The sequence below is a fragment of the Lagopus muta genome, chromosome 19 (assembly GCF_023343835.1).
Source record: "Lagopus muta isolate bLagMut1 chromosome 19, bLagMut1 primary, whole genome shotgun sequence".
Classification (NCBI taxonomy): Eukaryota; Metazoa; Chordata; class Aves; order Galliformes; family Phasianidae; genus Lagopus; species Lagopus muta.
In genome coordinates this window covers 135,320-152,613 of record NC_064451.1, presented here as the reverse complement: position 1 = coordinate 152,613, position 17,294 = coordinate 135,320, and the positions used below count along the sequence as shown (strand labels likewise).

Here is a 17,294-nt window from a genome sequence, read left to right as displayed (position 1 = left end):
CGGGCCGGGAGGGATCAGCACCGCCCGCCCCGTCCCGCCCCGTCCCGCCCCGCCCGTCTCCATGGAATCGCAGGGAGCGGGGATACGGAGCGGGGACGCGGAGCGGTGAGTGCGAGGCGGTGCTTCTCGGGGGACGTCAGGTCGTGTGGCTGCAGTGAGGCTGCGGGAAGCTTTGCGTCTGCCGGCATCCTTCGGACGTACGCGAGCTCCGCCGGCGCCGTGGCGATGGGGGAAGGAGTGTGCGGGAATCGGTGCCCGCACGCCGGGGTGCCGCCGTCCCTCGTTCTGTCGTGCGGGTATCGCTGCGGTGCCACTACAGCACCACGGGCAACGGAAGGGCCGGCTTTAAAATATGATAATCTGGTTTTAAAAGAATGATTCTGGTTTCTGTGGAGCGGTGCGTTGGGAGAACGGGAGATTCCCGGTGGGCGGGGGGTCCCCGAGTGCGGCTCCGTGCTGTGGAAGGGGCTTCGGGTCGTGGCAAACCCATACGGAAGCTACGAGCAGTACAGCCCCGTCCACGGAGCCGATCGTTCCTTCGGGACCCAGAGGGATCCGCTCTTTGCAGAGGGCAGAAGGACGCGGCCGCTGCCCGGCGCAGCGCTGCTCTCCCTGCAGCCATCGGGGCAGGAAGGATGGATGGCTATGCTTGTGGGAGAAACCAAGGGCCGGAATTTAAGTCAGAGTTTAAGCCTTATCACCTCATGCCGTTTTATTTTGCAGGAGAAATAATTTCCTGCATTCTCTCGCTGTCACGGAAAAACCACCTTTGTTCCCAATGTCCCAAAGTGCTTTGATATTCATTCTGATGGAAGGAAATGAATGAGCAGCGTAACGCTGCCTGGAGCTGTGAGCTGGATGGTTCTCTGCACCTTTGGAACATTCAAGCTTGTGGATAGAGAAGGCTGAGATTAGCTGGTATTAGTAATTGCTAATCACAGAGGCTGCCAGGGTAAAATTAGAAAGGGAATGTGTTGTGGAATGTCACCGACCCCTGCTGAGTGCTGCTGGTATGGAGCTTCCCCATCTCTGGGCAGACTGAATGCATGCATTTTCTTCCAGTAGGAAGTAACTCAACCAATAGAAGTTGGGTTTTCTTCTGACCTTCTGTTGGCAGAATACCTGCCCAGGAGATGGGAGCACTAACGTACGCCTAACGCAGACTAAATCCAATTGGTGTATCTTCATCTGCAGGGAATCCAATTACTGGACTCGGTAATTCGCTGCCATTGAAACGGGTTTATTGGTGGCTGCCCTGTGTCTGTGCCTGCAGGTGGTGTCCATTCGGTGTCGGTGTCGTGCATAGGGTGGGCATCCCCCAGCACGTGACCCCAGAGGAGGGGGAGCAGCGTTTTATCCTGGATGTGTGAGAAACAGGAATCTCTCTGGATCTCTGGTTGTGCTGCATCTCCTCGCAGCCAGCAGTGGGAGCCTGAGCCCGGCGTTGTGATGCTCCATGCTGCTGCCTGCAGCTGATGCTGTGTGTTCAGCGGTGGGATGGGGAAACTGCAGAGTAAGATCAGCTTGCACACGGCCACGTATGGGTAAAGCATCCTCAGATGGTCGTATCTTGAGTTACTAAAGGGGCTGGGTGAGTGGGGAACATTTCAAGCATGTGAGTTTGGTTTCATTACTGAATTTATGGATCAAATCTTCATTTTTGAGCCTTGCTGCTGCCTAGCTTCTTTGGGGGGATGGGATCCAAAATGTAACTCACAGGAGTGGCTGAGCGTGTCGGTGTGACCATTTACACTCCCTGTAAGTTGCTAACATAGAGCTCTGGAGGCCAAATGATCTACCCTTAATCAGGGAGTCATTCAGATTGGAAAAGGCCTCAAGGATCCCCAGCCCCAACCCATTCCCACCACTGACCACATCCCTCAGTGCCACGTCTCCACATTTCCTGAACACTTCCAGGGACCCCCCCACCCCCAGGGCAGTCTGTGCCACTGCCTCTCCACTCTTTCTGATAAGAAATTTGTCCTAATATCTGACCTCAAAACACACTGCTGCTGTCCCTCTGCCGCTTGCAGGGCTGATGGCTCCACGGGAAGGCCAGGACGTGGTGCGGTGGTGGAGCTGAACACCCCTGCACACAGTGATGCTGTCACCTGCGTGGCTGCTGTCAGACCAGAGCTCTGCGTGTCGGGAGGAAAGGATAAGGTACAGTAGAATCAGAGGATCATAGAATCACTCAGGTTGAAAAAGCCCTTAAATATAATTGAGTCCAACCACGACCTAACTGTACTGCCCTAACTATCAACCCTCTGCTAAACTGTGTCCCTGAGCACCGCATCCAAATGGTTTTTAAACACATTCAGGGATGGGGACTCCACCTCCCTGGGCAGCCCGTTCCAGTGCTTAACAGCCCTTTCAGTAAAGAAGTATTTCCTAATATCCAACCTAAACCTACTACCCTGGCGCAACTTGAGGCCGTTTCCCCTCGTCCTGTCACCAGTGAGAAGAAACCAACCCCGCTCTCTCTGTAAGCATTTTCAGATATTGGAAGACAGCAGTCAGGTCTCCCCTCAGCCTCCTTTTCCCCAGACTAAACAGTCCAGTTCCTTCAGTCTCTCCTCATAGGCCATATTCTTCAAGTCCTTCACAAGCCTTATTGCCCTTTTTTAGACCTGCTCCAGCACCTCCATGTCCTTTCTGTACCAAGGTGCCCAAAACTGGACACAGAACTCCAGGTGAGGCCTCACCAGTGCCAAGCACAGGGGCAGAATGACTTCCCTGGTCCTGCAACCACACCACTCCTGATGCAAGCCTTCTTGGCCACCTGGGCACACTGCTGGCTCACATTCAGCCAACTCTGTACACCAAGGTCCCTTTCCATCAGGCAGCTTTCCAGCCACTCCTCCCCACACCTGTAGGATTGCCTGGGGTTGTTGTGACCAAAATGCAGGACTCGACACTTGGCCCTATTGAAACTCATACAGTTTACCTTGGCCCATCGATCCAATCTGTCCAGGTCCCTCTGTGACCCTCAATAAGGAGGATGTGGTGGGCAGGGTGGGATGCGCTCCGAAGACAGCTGTGCTTGCTGTAGGAGCTCACAAGCAGAACAGTCTGTTCCCTCTTTGGCTCAGTGTAACATAAACCAAGGCTGTGTGTGAGCCCTCTGTGTCCTGTTCCCCTGCCACTGCTGACTTCCTTCCCCTGGCTCTCTGCAGAGTGTGGCTGTCTGTAATTGGAGGTCCGGAGCTGTGCTGGGGCGCTTCATCAGCCATGAGCACGAGGTCACCAAGGTGAGCATCAAGGAGTGCACCGGGAGCAGCAGTGGCAGTCTGGTATCTGCAGGGCGCTCACTCTGCTCTGTTGGGGGCCCTGGCAGCACCCAGCAGTCCCCTGTGCTCCTTCTCACCTTTCATAGCTCCCAGTGCTCACAGTGACGTGCAGTGTGCTCGTTTGGGTTTCTCAGAAAGTTTTCTTTTCCCCATAAAATGGATTTTATGAGGATGGAATGGGGGTGAGGTGCAGCATGGTGTCGATTCCAGTGTCTCCTTACAGGAAGTTCTGTCACATGGGCTTCAAAGCAGGGTTTCAAACGTCGCAGTGAGGTGTCTTTGCACCAACAATGTGCTTTGCTTATTCCTGTGAGACCCAGTACAAGAAAAGAATCATTTCTTGCTGTGCTGCCATACAGGGAAATATCTGACCTCACACCATCCAAGCCTCAACTCAGCAGCTCTGCGTTCACCCAGAGAAGCGGGTTAATCCCTGTGTCTCTGTAGCTGTGCCACAGGGACAGTGATGGGAACTGCCAACATTTCCCTTTTGCTGCTCACCAGGCCCTGCCCGGGGCTGCAGGTACTCCTCATGGTGTGAGTGGCTCCAGGCAGTACAGCTGAGCTGGGGATCCCTCCAACCTCAGCACTGATCCCTTCTTGTCCGCAATGTCTGTTGTCACAGTGCTGCCATGGGCAGGAAGCAGAGCAGCTGTGCTTTCCCAGCACACGGCCAGGCCGGAGCCCAACCCATTTCTCCATCTGTTCCTCTGCAGGTCACCTGCACCCATGATTCCAACAGAGTCTTCAGTGCATCCCGGGACAGAACAGTAATGATGTGGGAGCTCCACGGGACATCGGGGCCAAGGCAGTTCTTCCCAGGCCATGAGCTGGTTGTTACTGGGCTGGCTGTGAGCCCGGGTGAGGAGCAGCACACTGCTCAAGTGGTTCTTCCTGCTGTAGCACGGCTGTATTTGCATGCTGACTTGCTCTTGCAGATGCGTCGCGGCTGTGCACAGGTTCACGAGACAACACCATTCGCAAATGGGATGTGGAGACTGGAGAGTGTCTGTGCAGAGCTGCTCTCTCCAGGAACCTGGTAGGAGCCTCTGGTTCTTTGCATCCCAGAATGGCAGCTCTGGTCCCTTGCATGCAAAGCCCCAGAGAGTGAATTTGCCTCAAGTTCGGCATTACACTAAACCCCTGAGACACCGTGAAGATGGACTGATGCTTCTGGAGATCAGCTTAAGGCTGGTTTTCCTCTCCTCCAGAACTGCACCTCCAGGAGCACAAAGGCACCCACAGATGTACAGCAATTTATTAATAACCTTTGGCTAAGCAGTGGAGAAAGCGGTGCCTGGGGTACCTCTGTTTCCATGGCACCATGTCCTGCTGAGCTGCTGGTTCCTCCCTGCCTGCTAAGCCCAAATCTTAGCATCACCACCACCTTTCCCTTCCCCTCTACAGGTAACACATCTGTGCTGGGTCCCTGGGGAGCCCTACATCATCCAGACATCAGAGGATAAAACCATCAGGTAAATCCTTCCAGGCAGCCACAGAGGGGGCCACAAAGATGATCAGGGAGCTGGAGCAGCACCCCTACAAAGACAGGCTGAGGGAGGTGGGCTCGTTCAGCTTGGAGAAGAGAAGGCTGGGGGGTGACCTCATTGCAGCCTTTCAGTGCCTAAAGGGAAGCTACAAACAAGAGGGGAGTCTTGTTTGGTAGATACAAATAAGGACAAGGGTAGATAACAGCAGGACAAGGGGAAATGGTTTGAAGTTGAGGGAGGGAAGATTGAGGTTGGATGTCAGGGGAAGTTCTTGACAGAGAGAGTGGTGAGGTGCTGGAACAGCTGCCCAGAGAGGCTGTGGATGCCCCGTCCATCCCTGGAGGTGTTCAAAGCCAGGTTGGATGGGGCCCTGGGCAGCCTGGGCTGTGAAATTGGAGGTTGGTGGCCCTGCCTGTGGCAGGGGGTTGGAGCTTCATGGTCCTTGAGGTCCCTTCCAACCCTGGCCATTCTGTGATACTGTGGGAGCTGCAGCCAGGGCCACGTGCTGATAGGTAAAGCAGTGTCAGTGCACAGGGGGCTGTTGGGGTGGTTGTTTTTCCTGTCTTCCTGCTCTCCCCCATCTGCCAGCCTCACGTGTGGCTGGAAGCCATTCCTGGCTCACCTGGGTCTCCTGCTGGGGGAGGACAGCATGGGGGCATCTACAGCTGCAACCAGCACTGGGCACCACCTATGGGCACAAAAGAGAAAATTCAGAGCTCCACACAGCTGCCCTGGGTAAAGGCTTGTAGAAAGGAGAGAGGCTGCTCTGTGGTGGCAAAGTGCAGGAGCACAGTGGGGCTGCAGGGAGGGCACCGAGGGCTCCTGTAGCACAGTAATGGCTCCATGTCCCCATCCCTACTTTTTCTGCTTCCAGGATGTGGGACAGCCGGGAGCTGCAGGTGGCACACACGTTCCCAGGCAAGCAGCACATCCAGACAAGCTGTGATGTGAGCCAGGACGGGCGATACTGCGTCAGCAGCAGCAGCGGATTTTCTGGGGAGGGCTGCGAAGCAACAGTGAGTCTGTAGGGCACCCAGTCCACCTCCTGCTTCTCTCCATCTCCACAGCACACAGCACAGGGCAGCAGCTCAGTGCTCCAGGGCTCTGCCTGCAGCAGAGCACAGCTCCCACTGCTTTGGCCTTACCTGGAGTCACAGGTTGGGCTGGAGCTCAGTTTCCCCCCCATCTATCCCTTTGTCAGTCTACTGCAGCAGCAAATACCCTTCCTTATTAAAGTGCTGGGATTCTGTTTGCAGATGCACATTTGGATAAATGGTGAAAACCTTTTTGGGGTCTTGAAGTGCTGTGAGATGTGCTCAGTGGCAGGGATAAAGGCAGAAATGTGCTATGAGGATGAGCGAGGAGCTCTGTAACCAAACCCACCTTCCTCTCTCTGTAAAACCTCTCCGTGCTGGCAGGTGGCAGTGACAGCCCGAGCTCTGAGCACTGCTTGTTGCCTTGCAGCTGTGGGACCTACGGCAGACCAGGAGCCGAGTGTGTGAGTACAGAGGGCATCTGCAGACCACAGCCTCATGTGTGTTCCTTCCACGAGGTCCTGCTCTCACCCCCAGCATTGCCACGTCCTCATACGACAGCAAAGTGAAGATCTGGGACCGGGACACTGCAGGTAGGCAGGGCACTGCCCTGGGATAACAGACCTGGCTGCTGTCTCCCTGGGGTGATGAGCACACAGCTGTGTGCCTGCCAGCCCTGGGTTTTCACACAGCTGTAGGGCTGGGTGGAGATGAGCACCAGAGTAGTTTGTGTCCATCCTCTGGCAAAGAAGGATGTCTGGGTGCACGAGCCTGGAGGTGATGGGCATCCTCCTTGAACTAACAGGAAGCAATGATGGGATGTCCAAGTTCAGCAGTGAAAGACAAACAGTGAAAATCAAAAAGAACAGGGGAACTCCAGTGCTTTCCTTAGGAGGGGAAAGTTGTAAGGAACAAAGGCTGCACTGGAGTGTGGAGGGGGCAGCTGCGACCACCATCCTGAATGGGAATCTCTGCATGCCGGAGGGTTGGCTGAGGGCTGGGTCCTCACCAGAGCCAGACACAAAGCTGCTTGCCTGCCAGGCCCCACTGCAGCACAGGTTTGTTATCTCAGTGCTCAGAGGCAGACAGTGCCTCTGGAGAAGGGTCACAGATGCACTTTGCACTGAGCCCAGCAAAACTCACTGGCATTACATGTTCACTATGGCTACGCACCTCCCCACTAATTCAAGACAGGATAAAAAACAGAAATGTGATCAACTCCCATGTTAAAACCTCTTTCTTTCCTTCTTTCGCTCACCTTTCCTCTCACCTGGTGTCAGAGTGACTTTTTCTCTTTCCTCCTCAGCCTGCCTTGCCACTGCATGCCTCGAGGGAGCTGGACCGCTGGTCTCACTGGCTGCCTGCGACAGCTCCACGCTGCTCTGCGCCAGCTTTCGCTCAGGGATCCACGTGCTGCAGCTGAGGCACCGTGAGGAGCTGGAGCTGGAGAAGGTGGCAGTATTTTGACCACAGATCCTTCCCAGCAGAGATTGTCCATGGGGATCTGATCCTCCAATTCTTCCACTGACAGCAGGCACCAGGTGACCTCGTGCCTGCAGAGCAGTGACAGCGGAGCCACGGTGCACAGGGGATGTATTGCCTGTTGTTTGCTTGTGGGCTATGGGAAGCCATTAGAGCTGGCTAGAAGAAGAGCTGAATCAGTGATGCTTTCAGGCCAAATTCTCACTGCTGATAAGAGCATTGTGGGCTTTAGTCACAAAATCTCCACACAACCTGGCTGTAAAGGGAGCCAACGGAGGAGAAATGAGCTATGACAAAGCACGTGCCTTCTCTGTGCTGTTTCTCAGGTCTGAGTGTCTGATCAGAGCACTCCTCCTGCACCAAGAAAACAGCTTTTACTGTGAAAAGAAGGAACAACCAAGCTGTCACTTCACTGCTGTGAGAGGAAACCAGGGATCAATGTCTCTCCCTGGATCAGATTTAAATCAGCACTGCTAGGTCAGCTCACAGCGCACTGCCTCCAGAGGACTCCAGGGAATGAACAGTGTGTATTTTACCTGCTGTGACACAACTGGCTCCCAGTTCTGCAGCAGGTGGCTCATGTCTGGCCCGTGTGGTCCCAAGCGGCAGCTCTGCAGCATGCCTGGGCATCAGGCAGGGAATGCTCAGCCTCCTCTCCTTGCTCCAGTTTTTCATCCTGCTGCATGGGGCTGAGCGAGTATAAATGCAGTTCACTGGTGTCTAACATTTCATCCTAAGCCAGCTAGAAGTATGCTGCTGTGCCGGGCGGGAGCAGAACAAGCACTGGGTAAGGACTGTCCCATGGGCAGCCGGCTGAGAAACATCCCAGGAGTTTGTTCCTTATGGGCAGGGAGATCCCTGTCTGTGCAGCTGGCAGCATATAAACTCTTCAAATGATACCTGAGAAGGGGCATGTGCACACATAGCTGGATGTTTAGGCTTATACAAGAGAAGACAGCAATTAAATATGGCTTTTGTGCTATTTCCTGGCCTCGAGTCTGTTAACATTTTTCCTGGGAGTAAATAAGACAGAATATGCAGCACTTGGCAGATGCCACCATACTTCTAAGGAAGCAGAGAGCACACAGCCCTCTGTTAGAAGAAAGGAAGTAACTCACACGTGGTTTTTTGATGTCCCCCACTGCAAATGTTGAGAACAGCACTGTGTCTGTTTCCCATGGACAACGGACAGCTGCTCTCCAGGTGACAAAGAAGAGATGACCGTTTTTTTTTAGGACGAGGGGAAATGGTTTTAAGTTGAGGGAGGGGAGATTGAGGTCGGACATCAGGGGGAAATTCTTTACCCAGAGAGTGGTGAGGTGCTGGAACAGCTGCCCAGGGAGGCTGTGATGCCCCGTCCATCCCTGGAGGTGTTCAAGGCCAGGTTGGATGGGGCCCTGGGCAGCCTGGGCTGCTATGAAATGTGGAGGTTGGTGGCCCTGCCTGTGGCAGGGGGTCGGAGATTCATGATCCTTGAGGTCCCTTCCAACCCTGGCCATTCTGTGATTCTGTTTTTTCTCCTGGAGATATTTTAAGATAGACTGAAATCAAACCATGAATCACAACACTGCTGTAATTCTTCCACTTCTTAGTCAGACCCAGAAGCAAGTGCACATGTTCAAGCCATGTTCTGATTTTCTAGAACACATCTGAACTTCAGTTTAAAGAATAAACAACAAATAAGAAATTTCCTCACAGTGGAAGTTAGAATGAGACAACCCACAATGAAGCAGCCTTCTTTGCTTCATCTTAGGTGAGACACATCAAAACCTTCAACAGGAGATGTGAAACACCCAATCTGTAAAACAGCTCAAGGAGCTAAGACACGAGATGTGCGCTGAAAATTTCTTGGCGTTACAACACCCACTGCAAGTGGAAACAAAGGAGATACAGGCATCTATGTTCAGAGACCAACCTGCAGAGGCAGAGGAACTGTGGTACGCTCTCCTCTAACAGCTAACTCTGCTTTATTTTTTGAAGACACAGACTGCTGTTAACAGCATCCTGGAAAAGAGAAGGTAAGAAAACAAGAGAACATACAACAGACCATACATGAAGTGCAGTGTGGCTACCTACACAAGTGTAAAACAGACTGGAGCAAACCTGTGAGCCTGTCCTAGAAGGAAGGTGGAAGAAGGTAGTTCATCTCCAAATTACTGCAGATAACCACTATCTGCAATATAAAGCAGAAGTCCTAAAAAGTGGAAGAACATCATCCCAGCTTTGACTCCAACCAAGCCCTGGTCAGCACAGATGCTTCAAAACTGCCTCAACCAGGAAACCAAGACCAGCTAGTGACCACAGCCACTGTGACACATGTTGCAACAGCCGATTCCTTTCCTTTTTTAAAAATTTAATATATAAAAACCCAGGTCTTAGTTCAAAGGCATTATTAACATTGCTATCCCAGTTCATCAGCAGTGCCTTTGAGCTACTCTGCTGTCCACAACTTGAAGGTTCTGTCATAGGAGCACGTTGCTATCAGCTGCCCATCGAGGGAGATATCCAGTCCCATCACCTTTCCCTCATGACCAGCCAGTGTTTTCAGAGGGGACCAGCCAGGGTGAGTCCAGATCTTTGCGGTGTTGTCGTAAGCGCCCGTCAACAGGAAGTTACCATGATTGGCTGCAGTTGAGGAAAAAAAGGGAGAAATGAGTTTTGCAAATAAACACGTGACAAATCTTCTACCGCTACCCAGTGCAGATCTTCCTGATCTGAGGATGCGTTTTTGAGTTGCCACATTCCCTGCCACCTCAGCAGAGGAAAGGCAGGAATAAGGAACATCAGATAGCAGGTACTTACGTTCAAATTTCACCCCAGTCACCAGGTTCTGATGGGCAGGAATGGTGTAGATGCACTTCCTCTGACGGAGGTCCCATACCTTGCAAGTATTGTCACCACTGCCAGTTGCAACGTGGTATCTGCCAGGAGTCAAGAATGCATTGAAAGCTGAGCTTCGTACTCAGATCTCCCACACAAGGCATGCAAGCTCCTGTCTTACCCATTTGGGGAGAAGTTAAGTCCATAGATCTCTTTCAGGTGGCCTTCCAGAAACATGATACAACGCCCGGTGCGCAAATCCCACACTCGGCCAAAAGCATCCAGTCCACTAAGAGAGAACCCAAACTCCATCACCTCCAGACTTCAGCAGCTGACAGAGCGCCAGTACTGCAGCTTTTGGAGTCAGTGAGCAACAAAACCTTGGTAATGTTTCACATACAGTGAAACAAACTCACCCAGTCCCAGCAAGAGACCCATCCGTGTGAAAGGCGATGTCATAGACCCCTTTGCTGTGCCCCTCCTGATGAAGGATCTCTTCCTGGGCTTCCAAGTCCCACAAGCGCCACGAGTGATCGTAACTTAAATTAAAAAAAAAAAAAAGCATTAAAATCTGATCATACAATCCTATCTGAACTGGGCACACACACACCAGCTGCCAGGACATCCACTTCGCCTGTTTCTTTGAGCATTAGGAAAACACAGACAGGAATGAGACTGTAAACCTCAAAAACTCAGAGATCCTCAGCACACCCCTGGGAGAGCAGGGAGCTTCCCTACTTCTACATCAGCGTGGCATCCTTAAACCCTGAAGGGATCACACAGTGCCTCCGTGGGCAGGTGAAGAGATGCACCATACAAAAAATACACATGCCCTGTTCAAGTGCTGTTCCCTTTTCACCTGCTAGCATGGAGCACAGATGGCCTGAGAGAGCCACACAAAAGGAAAAGGGAAGAAACAGTTATCACTAACTGCCACAGGATGATTTCATACATGAGCAGAGAATGTTTGGTTCACTTTGTATAATTTCAAAACTGAAGGGAGAATAAGGTGGAACAGCCTCGCTTACAAAGATCACCATCCTCACTGCCAGAGTGTGGGTATTTCACTGAAATCCTCTTAGCAGCAGCAAACATTTCGGCTTCTGGAACTGGATTTTCAGATCACCTTTGTACCATTCAGCTCCAGTCCAGTCCCCCTCTCCTTCAGCACCACTGTCCTCAGCCACCTCCCATCCCACACTCACTCAGGAGGCAGCAGCAGCCACTGGGCTGCTCCTCTGGCAGTTGGAGATCTCCAAGGAGAACACCAAATATTTTATTACCTCAGCATACACTGCTTGCAACTGGCTCTCATGTGAGGTGCAGAGAAAGGAAGCCTTTCATGAATCCCAGTGACTGCAGGTAATAGCATCTTAAACAAAAGCATCAACAGAATCCCCTTACCAAGTAGTGCCCAGGAACCTCCCAGAGGGGTGCCACATCACACGTGCCACTCTCATGCTGTGTCCTTCAATATCTGCCACTGGCTCATCACTGAAAACAAGATCATCAGACACTGGTCAGGGTGGCTGGCTCTAGCCAAACCTTTGCAGCAATGAGCACAGTGAGACGGACTTTAATACAAGCCAGACAAGAAAGTCAGTGTTGACTACTGACTCTAAATGCTGCTTTTTGCTCACAAAGCTGAAGCTCTACGTAAAGCCCTTTATCCACATTCATAACTTCAGTAGTAAGTTCTCCTGGAACAGTTTCAAAAACTGACAACCTGAAGGTCTCAACAGCAGAAACCATCTTTGCTGTCACTACGCAGAACATCTAATGCTGCAGCAAACTCTGCTATGCTGAAGATAACCAGGGCAGGCAGGACAGAGCAAATATTTATTCTCCCAGAGCTACGTGCTGCAGCACCTCAGCAGCCTGCAGTGGAAGACCTGAACAGCACTGACAGTATCCTTCCAGCAGACTAAAGAGATGTGGTCACATGAGACTAAGGAACAATTGTTGCCTGGCACAAGTATGCTTCTGCAATTAGAAACAATAGCTTTTGGGTAGGGGTAATGAACTGAGGATCTCCCAGCTGCCTGCCTTTTCCAGAGGCACTGCAGCATTCCGCTTTTCAAACACAGCAGATATTAATGCTGAAGAAGGGGAATTCTCTCCTAAATGAAAGGTTCAGAATAAAAGCACCTCCAGATCTTCCACCCGTCACTCAACTGCATCAGCAGGTTGCTAATGCACAGCAGCACACTGACTAAATTCCTTCCAGACAATTTCCCTCGCCTCGTTTCCCCTAATCAGGGCGATGTCTTTGCCTGCTTAAGAAGGAGACACACACTGAGGCTGGGAATTGCACTGGTGTTGTAATAACAGGCCATGTTTGCCTGAAAGTAAATGCCCACTGTTTCATAAGGTAAGCCCCCAAGCAACAACACTGCATCTGTGTGTGCTCTGTGTGATTCTGACCTTTCAAGGCTCCAGAGTTTGACAGAACCATCAGCTGCACACGAGGCCAAGTTGACGTCCTTCTTGTCGAGGGAGACGGTGGCTTTGGGATGGAAGACTATTGCTCCTACATTGGTGCTGTGTCCTTAAGAGGAAAGAAAATCAAAATCCATAATCTTCCAATCTTGACCAAGTCTCCAGAAAAGGAGCATTTTTTCAGTTACTGGTTAGTCAGCCACCAGAGCATACTTTCACCAAATGTCCTCACACGTTGAGCAAAGTTGCACAACCAAATTACAATTCCAGTGGCACCCATTTAAAAATATCTAAAACTGAGATTTGCAACCCTCAAAACACAGTGAAAATTCAACATATGTGAAAGAAAAGATTTGTATTTAGTCAGTTGTGCCCACTGTTCAGAGAACCTCACTGGGACTCCGTGGTCTGGCCAAGAATGCCTGTGGTCTGTGCTCCACAAGCCTGTGTGATACTCTCATGAGAATAAGGTCTGCCCAGAGAACACATTCTCAGTCACAAAACAGTTCACGGACAGGAATTCAGCTTAGAGAGGAACAAAAGAATTACACAGGATTTCAGTGAAAGTCATTCTCTACCTCGTAAGGTGTGAACAAGGTTGCAGTCAGGCACGGACCACAGCTTGCACAGTCCACTCCTGTTGAACACAAGAAACAGAAGTCAGTGTAGACAGGAGCATCAAACAACTTACCAAACAAAGCTGCAAAACTGCACCGAGGGGTTCTGCAGTGGGTGGCAGTCTGACAAATCAGCGTCTGACATCAAAACACGTACAGAGCAAAGCTGTGTCACTGAATTCCTCCATGAGGAAAAAATGGCACCCACTGACGTTCATTGACACTTGTGAATGTTTATGGAGACCAAACAGTGGATGTGAGCACAGCGAGGGGTGGGTGGTGCATTTCAGCAGTGCCCACAGTGACAGTGCTCACTTCCTCTAGTGGTTTGTAATGAGCGTGACATGCAGGCTCCTGTTCATCACTGCCAAGAACAAGAGCTAATGGTGCTGACTATATTGAAAAATAGCGTTCTGTAGCTGAGAACTTGCTCTATCAAAAAGAGTCACTGTGCTCACTGCACCTGTTGTAGTTTCCATGGAAATAAACACAAATCATTACTTTCACAGCAACCTACTTACTTGAGGCCTAAGGCCCCTCTTCACTCAGTGCCGCCCAGGCAAACCAAATACTGGATGCCCACACCCTGAAGTAAATGCTTTAAAGAGAACTTACCAACAGGCAGTAGTCAGGAGTTTGGAGTTGGGGCTGAAGTGGCAGTAGGACAGCGGGCGATCATCCCCAATCTGACTGCAGAAGTTATTCAAGGACTGCAACCAAATACAGAGAAAACAAGGAATAAATACAAACGACCTAGGGAAAGTCCTGGCCAATGACTGAGGTACAAGAAGTCAGAGGCCACAGGGAAGTCACTTCCAAAGGGAGAAGTTACCTCAGAGCTACTCCAGCTCCAAGCAGGAGGGCCATGGAGCTCATCTGACTGAGAGAAGCTTTCACAGCCCCACGGCACAGCTTAGCACTCAGTATGCCACCCACCAGATTGCCACCACTAATGCTGGAGCTCTGCTTTGCACTGAGAACTCACTGCAGTTCTGACCTCTTTCTACATCTCATCCAAGGAACAGAACCAGACAGAGGAGGGCAGGCAGTGCTCTTAGAGGAGAAGCAAATCCACTGGCAGCTAATGCATTGGGGTGTAAACACACTGTGTGCTTAAACCATCCCATTAAGTTAGCAATCTGACTTAACGTGCCTGACCATGATGCCTCAGGGGTGTTCTAAAGCACAACTTCCATTACTGTGTTGGTTATTACTTTCCTTGGGTTTATAGAATAGTGACCATGGCACAGGATGAGAAAAACAATCCGTTCCTTTCTAACCAACTAAACCTGTGACAACCCCAAGAAGCAATTTCTTCAGCTTCAAGGGCAAGAGCTAAATCAACACAGGGATGTATCTCTTCATCCCTCTGCAGCGTGGGAAGACAACAAAAGCAGATCTCTCTAAACAACTGCAGAAACAGAATTACAACACATGTAGAAGAGAAAGTGCAAAGCTCTTCAAGACACAGCATAGCAAATTAAATACGCCTGGACAGCACCTCCAGGCAGCTCTCTCTTTCTGATCTCTTTGGAATTCAGGAAAAAACATTAAAACCAGCAGTTGAACAGATGGCAAACCTACTCGTAGGGACTTGTGTAGTTCTTGTCTCTGCGATGTCCTGGTTGCCTCTGGAATCTCTTTGAGCAGCCGGGCTTCTTCTAGACGCTTCACTGCCCTGTGAGGAGCAAAGACGGAGTAGCAGGTGTCCGAATTTCCCACGTCTCAATTTCCCATGCACTGCTGCTAGAAACACTTACTTCCCCATCACTGGGCTAACACTACAGTCTAACTGTACAGTAACTATTGTAACTAACTGTACAGTAACTATTAACTCAACCTTTAAGCCCATTGGATTTGTCTACCAGTATATGTTCTGCATTCTTTCGATCTCAAATTTACTGCACTACCCACAACAGGATCAGTAGTTAAGAGTTACAAAAGGTTGCATTTCTCTCCTTCATTTATGTTAGTTTTTCTTACCTGGGAAGCGAATAGTTAGCAAGCCACAGCCTTGCTGTTTTTAGACTACGTGGTCCTTCATGGTACCAAGTCTGCTGATACTGTAAGGAAAAGAACAAAGATGAAGAAAAAGCTTGCATGGCACTGCTCAATTCAGTTACCCTAGATGACTTCTTCTTAAATCAGCCCCCCAAAATGGTAAGGGGAAAATGGACTCCAAAAAAAGAAAGATGAATCAAAGGCAGAAAGATGCAGTAGCAGAAAGAGTTTTTTTCTTCCTGAGCAGGAAGACAAACAACAAGAACGTGGTATAACTATGTGACGACCCAAACACCAACTGCCTGTTTTATATATTGTACACGACACAGAATTTGGCTAAGTACAAGCCAGTCTTAATGCACTGATGCATTAATTATGCACAATGCATTGATACAGTACTGCTAAAATGGGCAACAATGAAAAAAGAGAAAGAAGGGATGACATTAGAATTCACACCCTGACCAAAACCAGGTTTGAACATCTTAGAGACCACTAAAATAAGGTATCCAAGAGGTGACCATATAAATCTCCCCCAGCACTGAGAAATCATCACCTCTTCTTTAGACTTTTTAGATCTGTCGTCATCTTTCCTTGTCTTTTTCAATGCATCTGTGCCGACCACTGAGAGGATATTTCTTAATCTGAAAAGAAACACATTAAGATGCATTTACTCAGTGAAATCTCACACAATCTGACAAACGCTCACTGTGTTCCATTCTTTCTTCTGGACAACCCTAGCTATGTTGTAACAAAACACCACTGACTGGCAGCACTCACTGCATGCCAACTACAAGGAAAACATTAGGAAAATGACAAACAAAGAATTCCCTCTTTGCAACACACAAGGGCGGGCACAGCACCTCTCCCTCCTCTCAGCAGGACCTTCTCCAAAGAGCGTTATGGGCTCCCCGAGGGCTCGCAGGCAGGCTTTCACTTCAGAGTCATCCGTGGAGACGTTGATTTGCCGGGCTCGCTTCCTGCGCTCAAACTCAGCCAAGACTTCCGCCTGCCGCTCGCTCATGTGATCCTCCAAATCAAAGACCTCACCTAAACCAAAGGGAAACCATCGGACCAGAGACGGCAGCCAGACTGGAGATCCCTCTCCAACAGGAAGATCCCAGCAGAAAGCTGGCACTCCAGGCAGAAGCCTCCCCTTCTCAACTCTAATCTCTGCTCAGAGATTATCAGAGTGACTTTTGATTATGTCAAATTGAAGAGGAAAGGCAAAACCAGGTGGCTGAGCACTCTCACCGCTGCTGATGTTGATGTTGCCGGCCTCGAGAGCAGCCTTCATCCCCTCCTTCCCCAGAAGCCCAGACTCTCCCTTTGCCAGCCGCTCCCGCTCCTTCTCCTCCAGGCTGCCATAGAAGATGGGTGCTCTCTTGGCAGGGGGAGCATCGCCCTCCTCTGATGGTTTGCTCTTCGTGGGCTGCAAAGGAAAGGCAAAATTGTCTGATTCCCCCTGTGCGCTGCCTGCAAAGCGGAGCAGTGCCTGCATGCCTGCAGCAGGAACATCTGCTGGGGCCTGGGGGTGTGCGAGGAGACCCTGACATCGTGTGGGAGCAGCACGGCTGCACCCTGCGCATAAAGAGAAGAGCGAAAACGTAGCGTTTGAGTAAAGTGCTCAAATTACACCGGGCCCTTTTTGTCTCCTTGCTATCTGCTCAGGCACGACTTCCAGGTAATGTTTTTTCTGTGGAATTTCTGTTCCCAACTTTAAGCCACGAAGCTCCTCCCGCTCTTCACACTGAGCTCCCGGGCAGGAGAGCCCAAACTCCCCTCCCACAGTGCAGCGGGGGCCGCCCCGTGCTCAGAACACTGCCGTCGTTACGAACCCATCAAGAAAACTACGAGATTGTGGGAAAACACCCAAACGCCACGGCTCCTACCTCAGGCGGCGCGGGGGCCCTTACAGGAGCGGGCCGAGCCCCGCCGCGCGCTACCGGTGCCCGCACGGAAGCCATGGCTGCGCTGCCAGACGACCGCGGCGCCTCACTGAGCACTTCCGGGAGGCGCGGAGCAGACCGGAAGTGACAAACCGGAAGAGGCGGGACAAGATGGGGTAGACTGGAAGACGCTGGATGTACGAGACAGATCGGAAGGAGCGGGGCACCGCGCGGG

At 51.0% G+C, this 17,294-nt stretch overlaps 2 protein-coding genes across 5 annotated transcripts; one reads left to right on the top strand and one right to left on the bottom strand.

Moving 5' to 3' along the window:
- Nucleotides 1-49: 49 nt before the first annotated feature.
- WDR31 (WD repeat domain 31) lies at nt 50-8,812 on the top strand. Of its 4 annotated transcripts, none has more exons than XM_048965822.1 (10): nt 50-105; nt 1,274-1,544; nt 2,034-2,163; nt 3,177-3,251; nt 4,007-4,151; nt 4,229-4,329; nt 4,698-4,765; nt 5,655-5,796; nt 6,245-6,407; nt 7,121-8,812. In XM_048965822.1, the coding sequence occupies exons 2-10, from the start codon at nt 1,498-1,500 to the stop codon at nt 7,279-7,281; spliced, it is 1,032 nt and encodes a 343-aa protein (XP_048821779.1). In that variant the 5' UTR covers nt 50-105; nt 1,274-1,497; the 3' UTR covers nt 7,282-8,812. The 4 variants fall into 4 exon arrangements, with proteins under 4 accessions (XP_048821779.1, XP_048821781.1, XP_048821778.1 ...); XM_048965824.1 differs by having other exon boundaries at nt 70-197; XM_048965821.1 differs by lacking the exon at nt 50-105 and having other exon boundaries at nt 446-1,544.
- Nucleotides 8,813-9,244: 432 nt separating this feature from the next.
- On the bottom strand, nt 9,245-17,173 carry PRPF4 (pre-mRNA processing factor 4). Its single transcript, XM_048965820.1, has 14 exons — nt 17,063-17,173; nt 16,425-16,602; nt 16,034-16,220; nt 15,727-15,814; nt 15,156-15,235; nt 14,757-14,850; nt 13,788-13,882; nt 13,134-13,192; nt 12,541-12,664; nt 11,521-11,610; nt 10,533-10,655; nt 10,298-10,405; nt 10,099-10,217; nt 9,245-9,921 (listed from the first exon to the last, which is right to left on the bottom strand). Exons 1-14 carry the CDS (start codon nt 17,135-17,137, stop codon nt 9,728-9,730), a joined length of 1,614 nt encoding a protein of 537 aa, XP_048821777.1. The 5' UTR covers nt 17,138-17,173; the 3' UTR covers nt 9,245-9,727.
- Nucleotides 17,174-17,294: the final 121 nt, after the last annotated feature.

Bases quoted from the DNA above. Each gene is read 5' to 3' on its own strand.
- PRPF4 (XM_048965820.1), bottom strand. From the start codon at position 17,137: ATGGCTTCCGTGCGGGCACCGGTAGCGCGCGGCGGGGCTCGGCCCGCT. The intron at 11,611-12,540 runs GTCAGAATCACA...TCTTGTTTTCAG, and splicing joins AAACTCTGGAGCCTTGAAAG to TGATGAGCCAGTGGCAGATA. The intron at 9,922-10,098 runs GTAAGTACCTGC...CCTCAACTGCAG, and splicing joins GACTGGGGTGAAATTTGAAC to CCAATCATGGTAACTTCCTG.
- WDR31 (XM_048965822.1), top strand. From the start codon at position 1,498: ATGGGGAAACTGCAGAGTAAGATCAGCTTGCACACGGCCACGTATGG. The intron at 1,545-2,033 runs GTAAAGCATCCT...TGCCGCTTGCAG, and splicing joins TTGCACACGGCCACGTATGG to GGCTGATGGCTCCACGGGAA. The intron at 4,330-4,697 runs GTAGGAGCCTCT...TCCCCTCTACAG, and splicing joins CTGCTCTCTCCAGGAACCTG to GTAACACATCTGTGCTGGGT.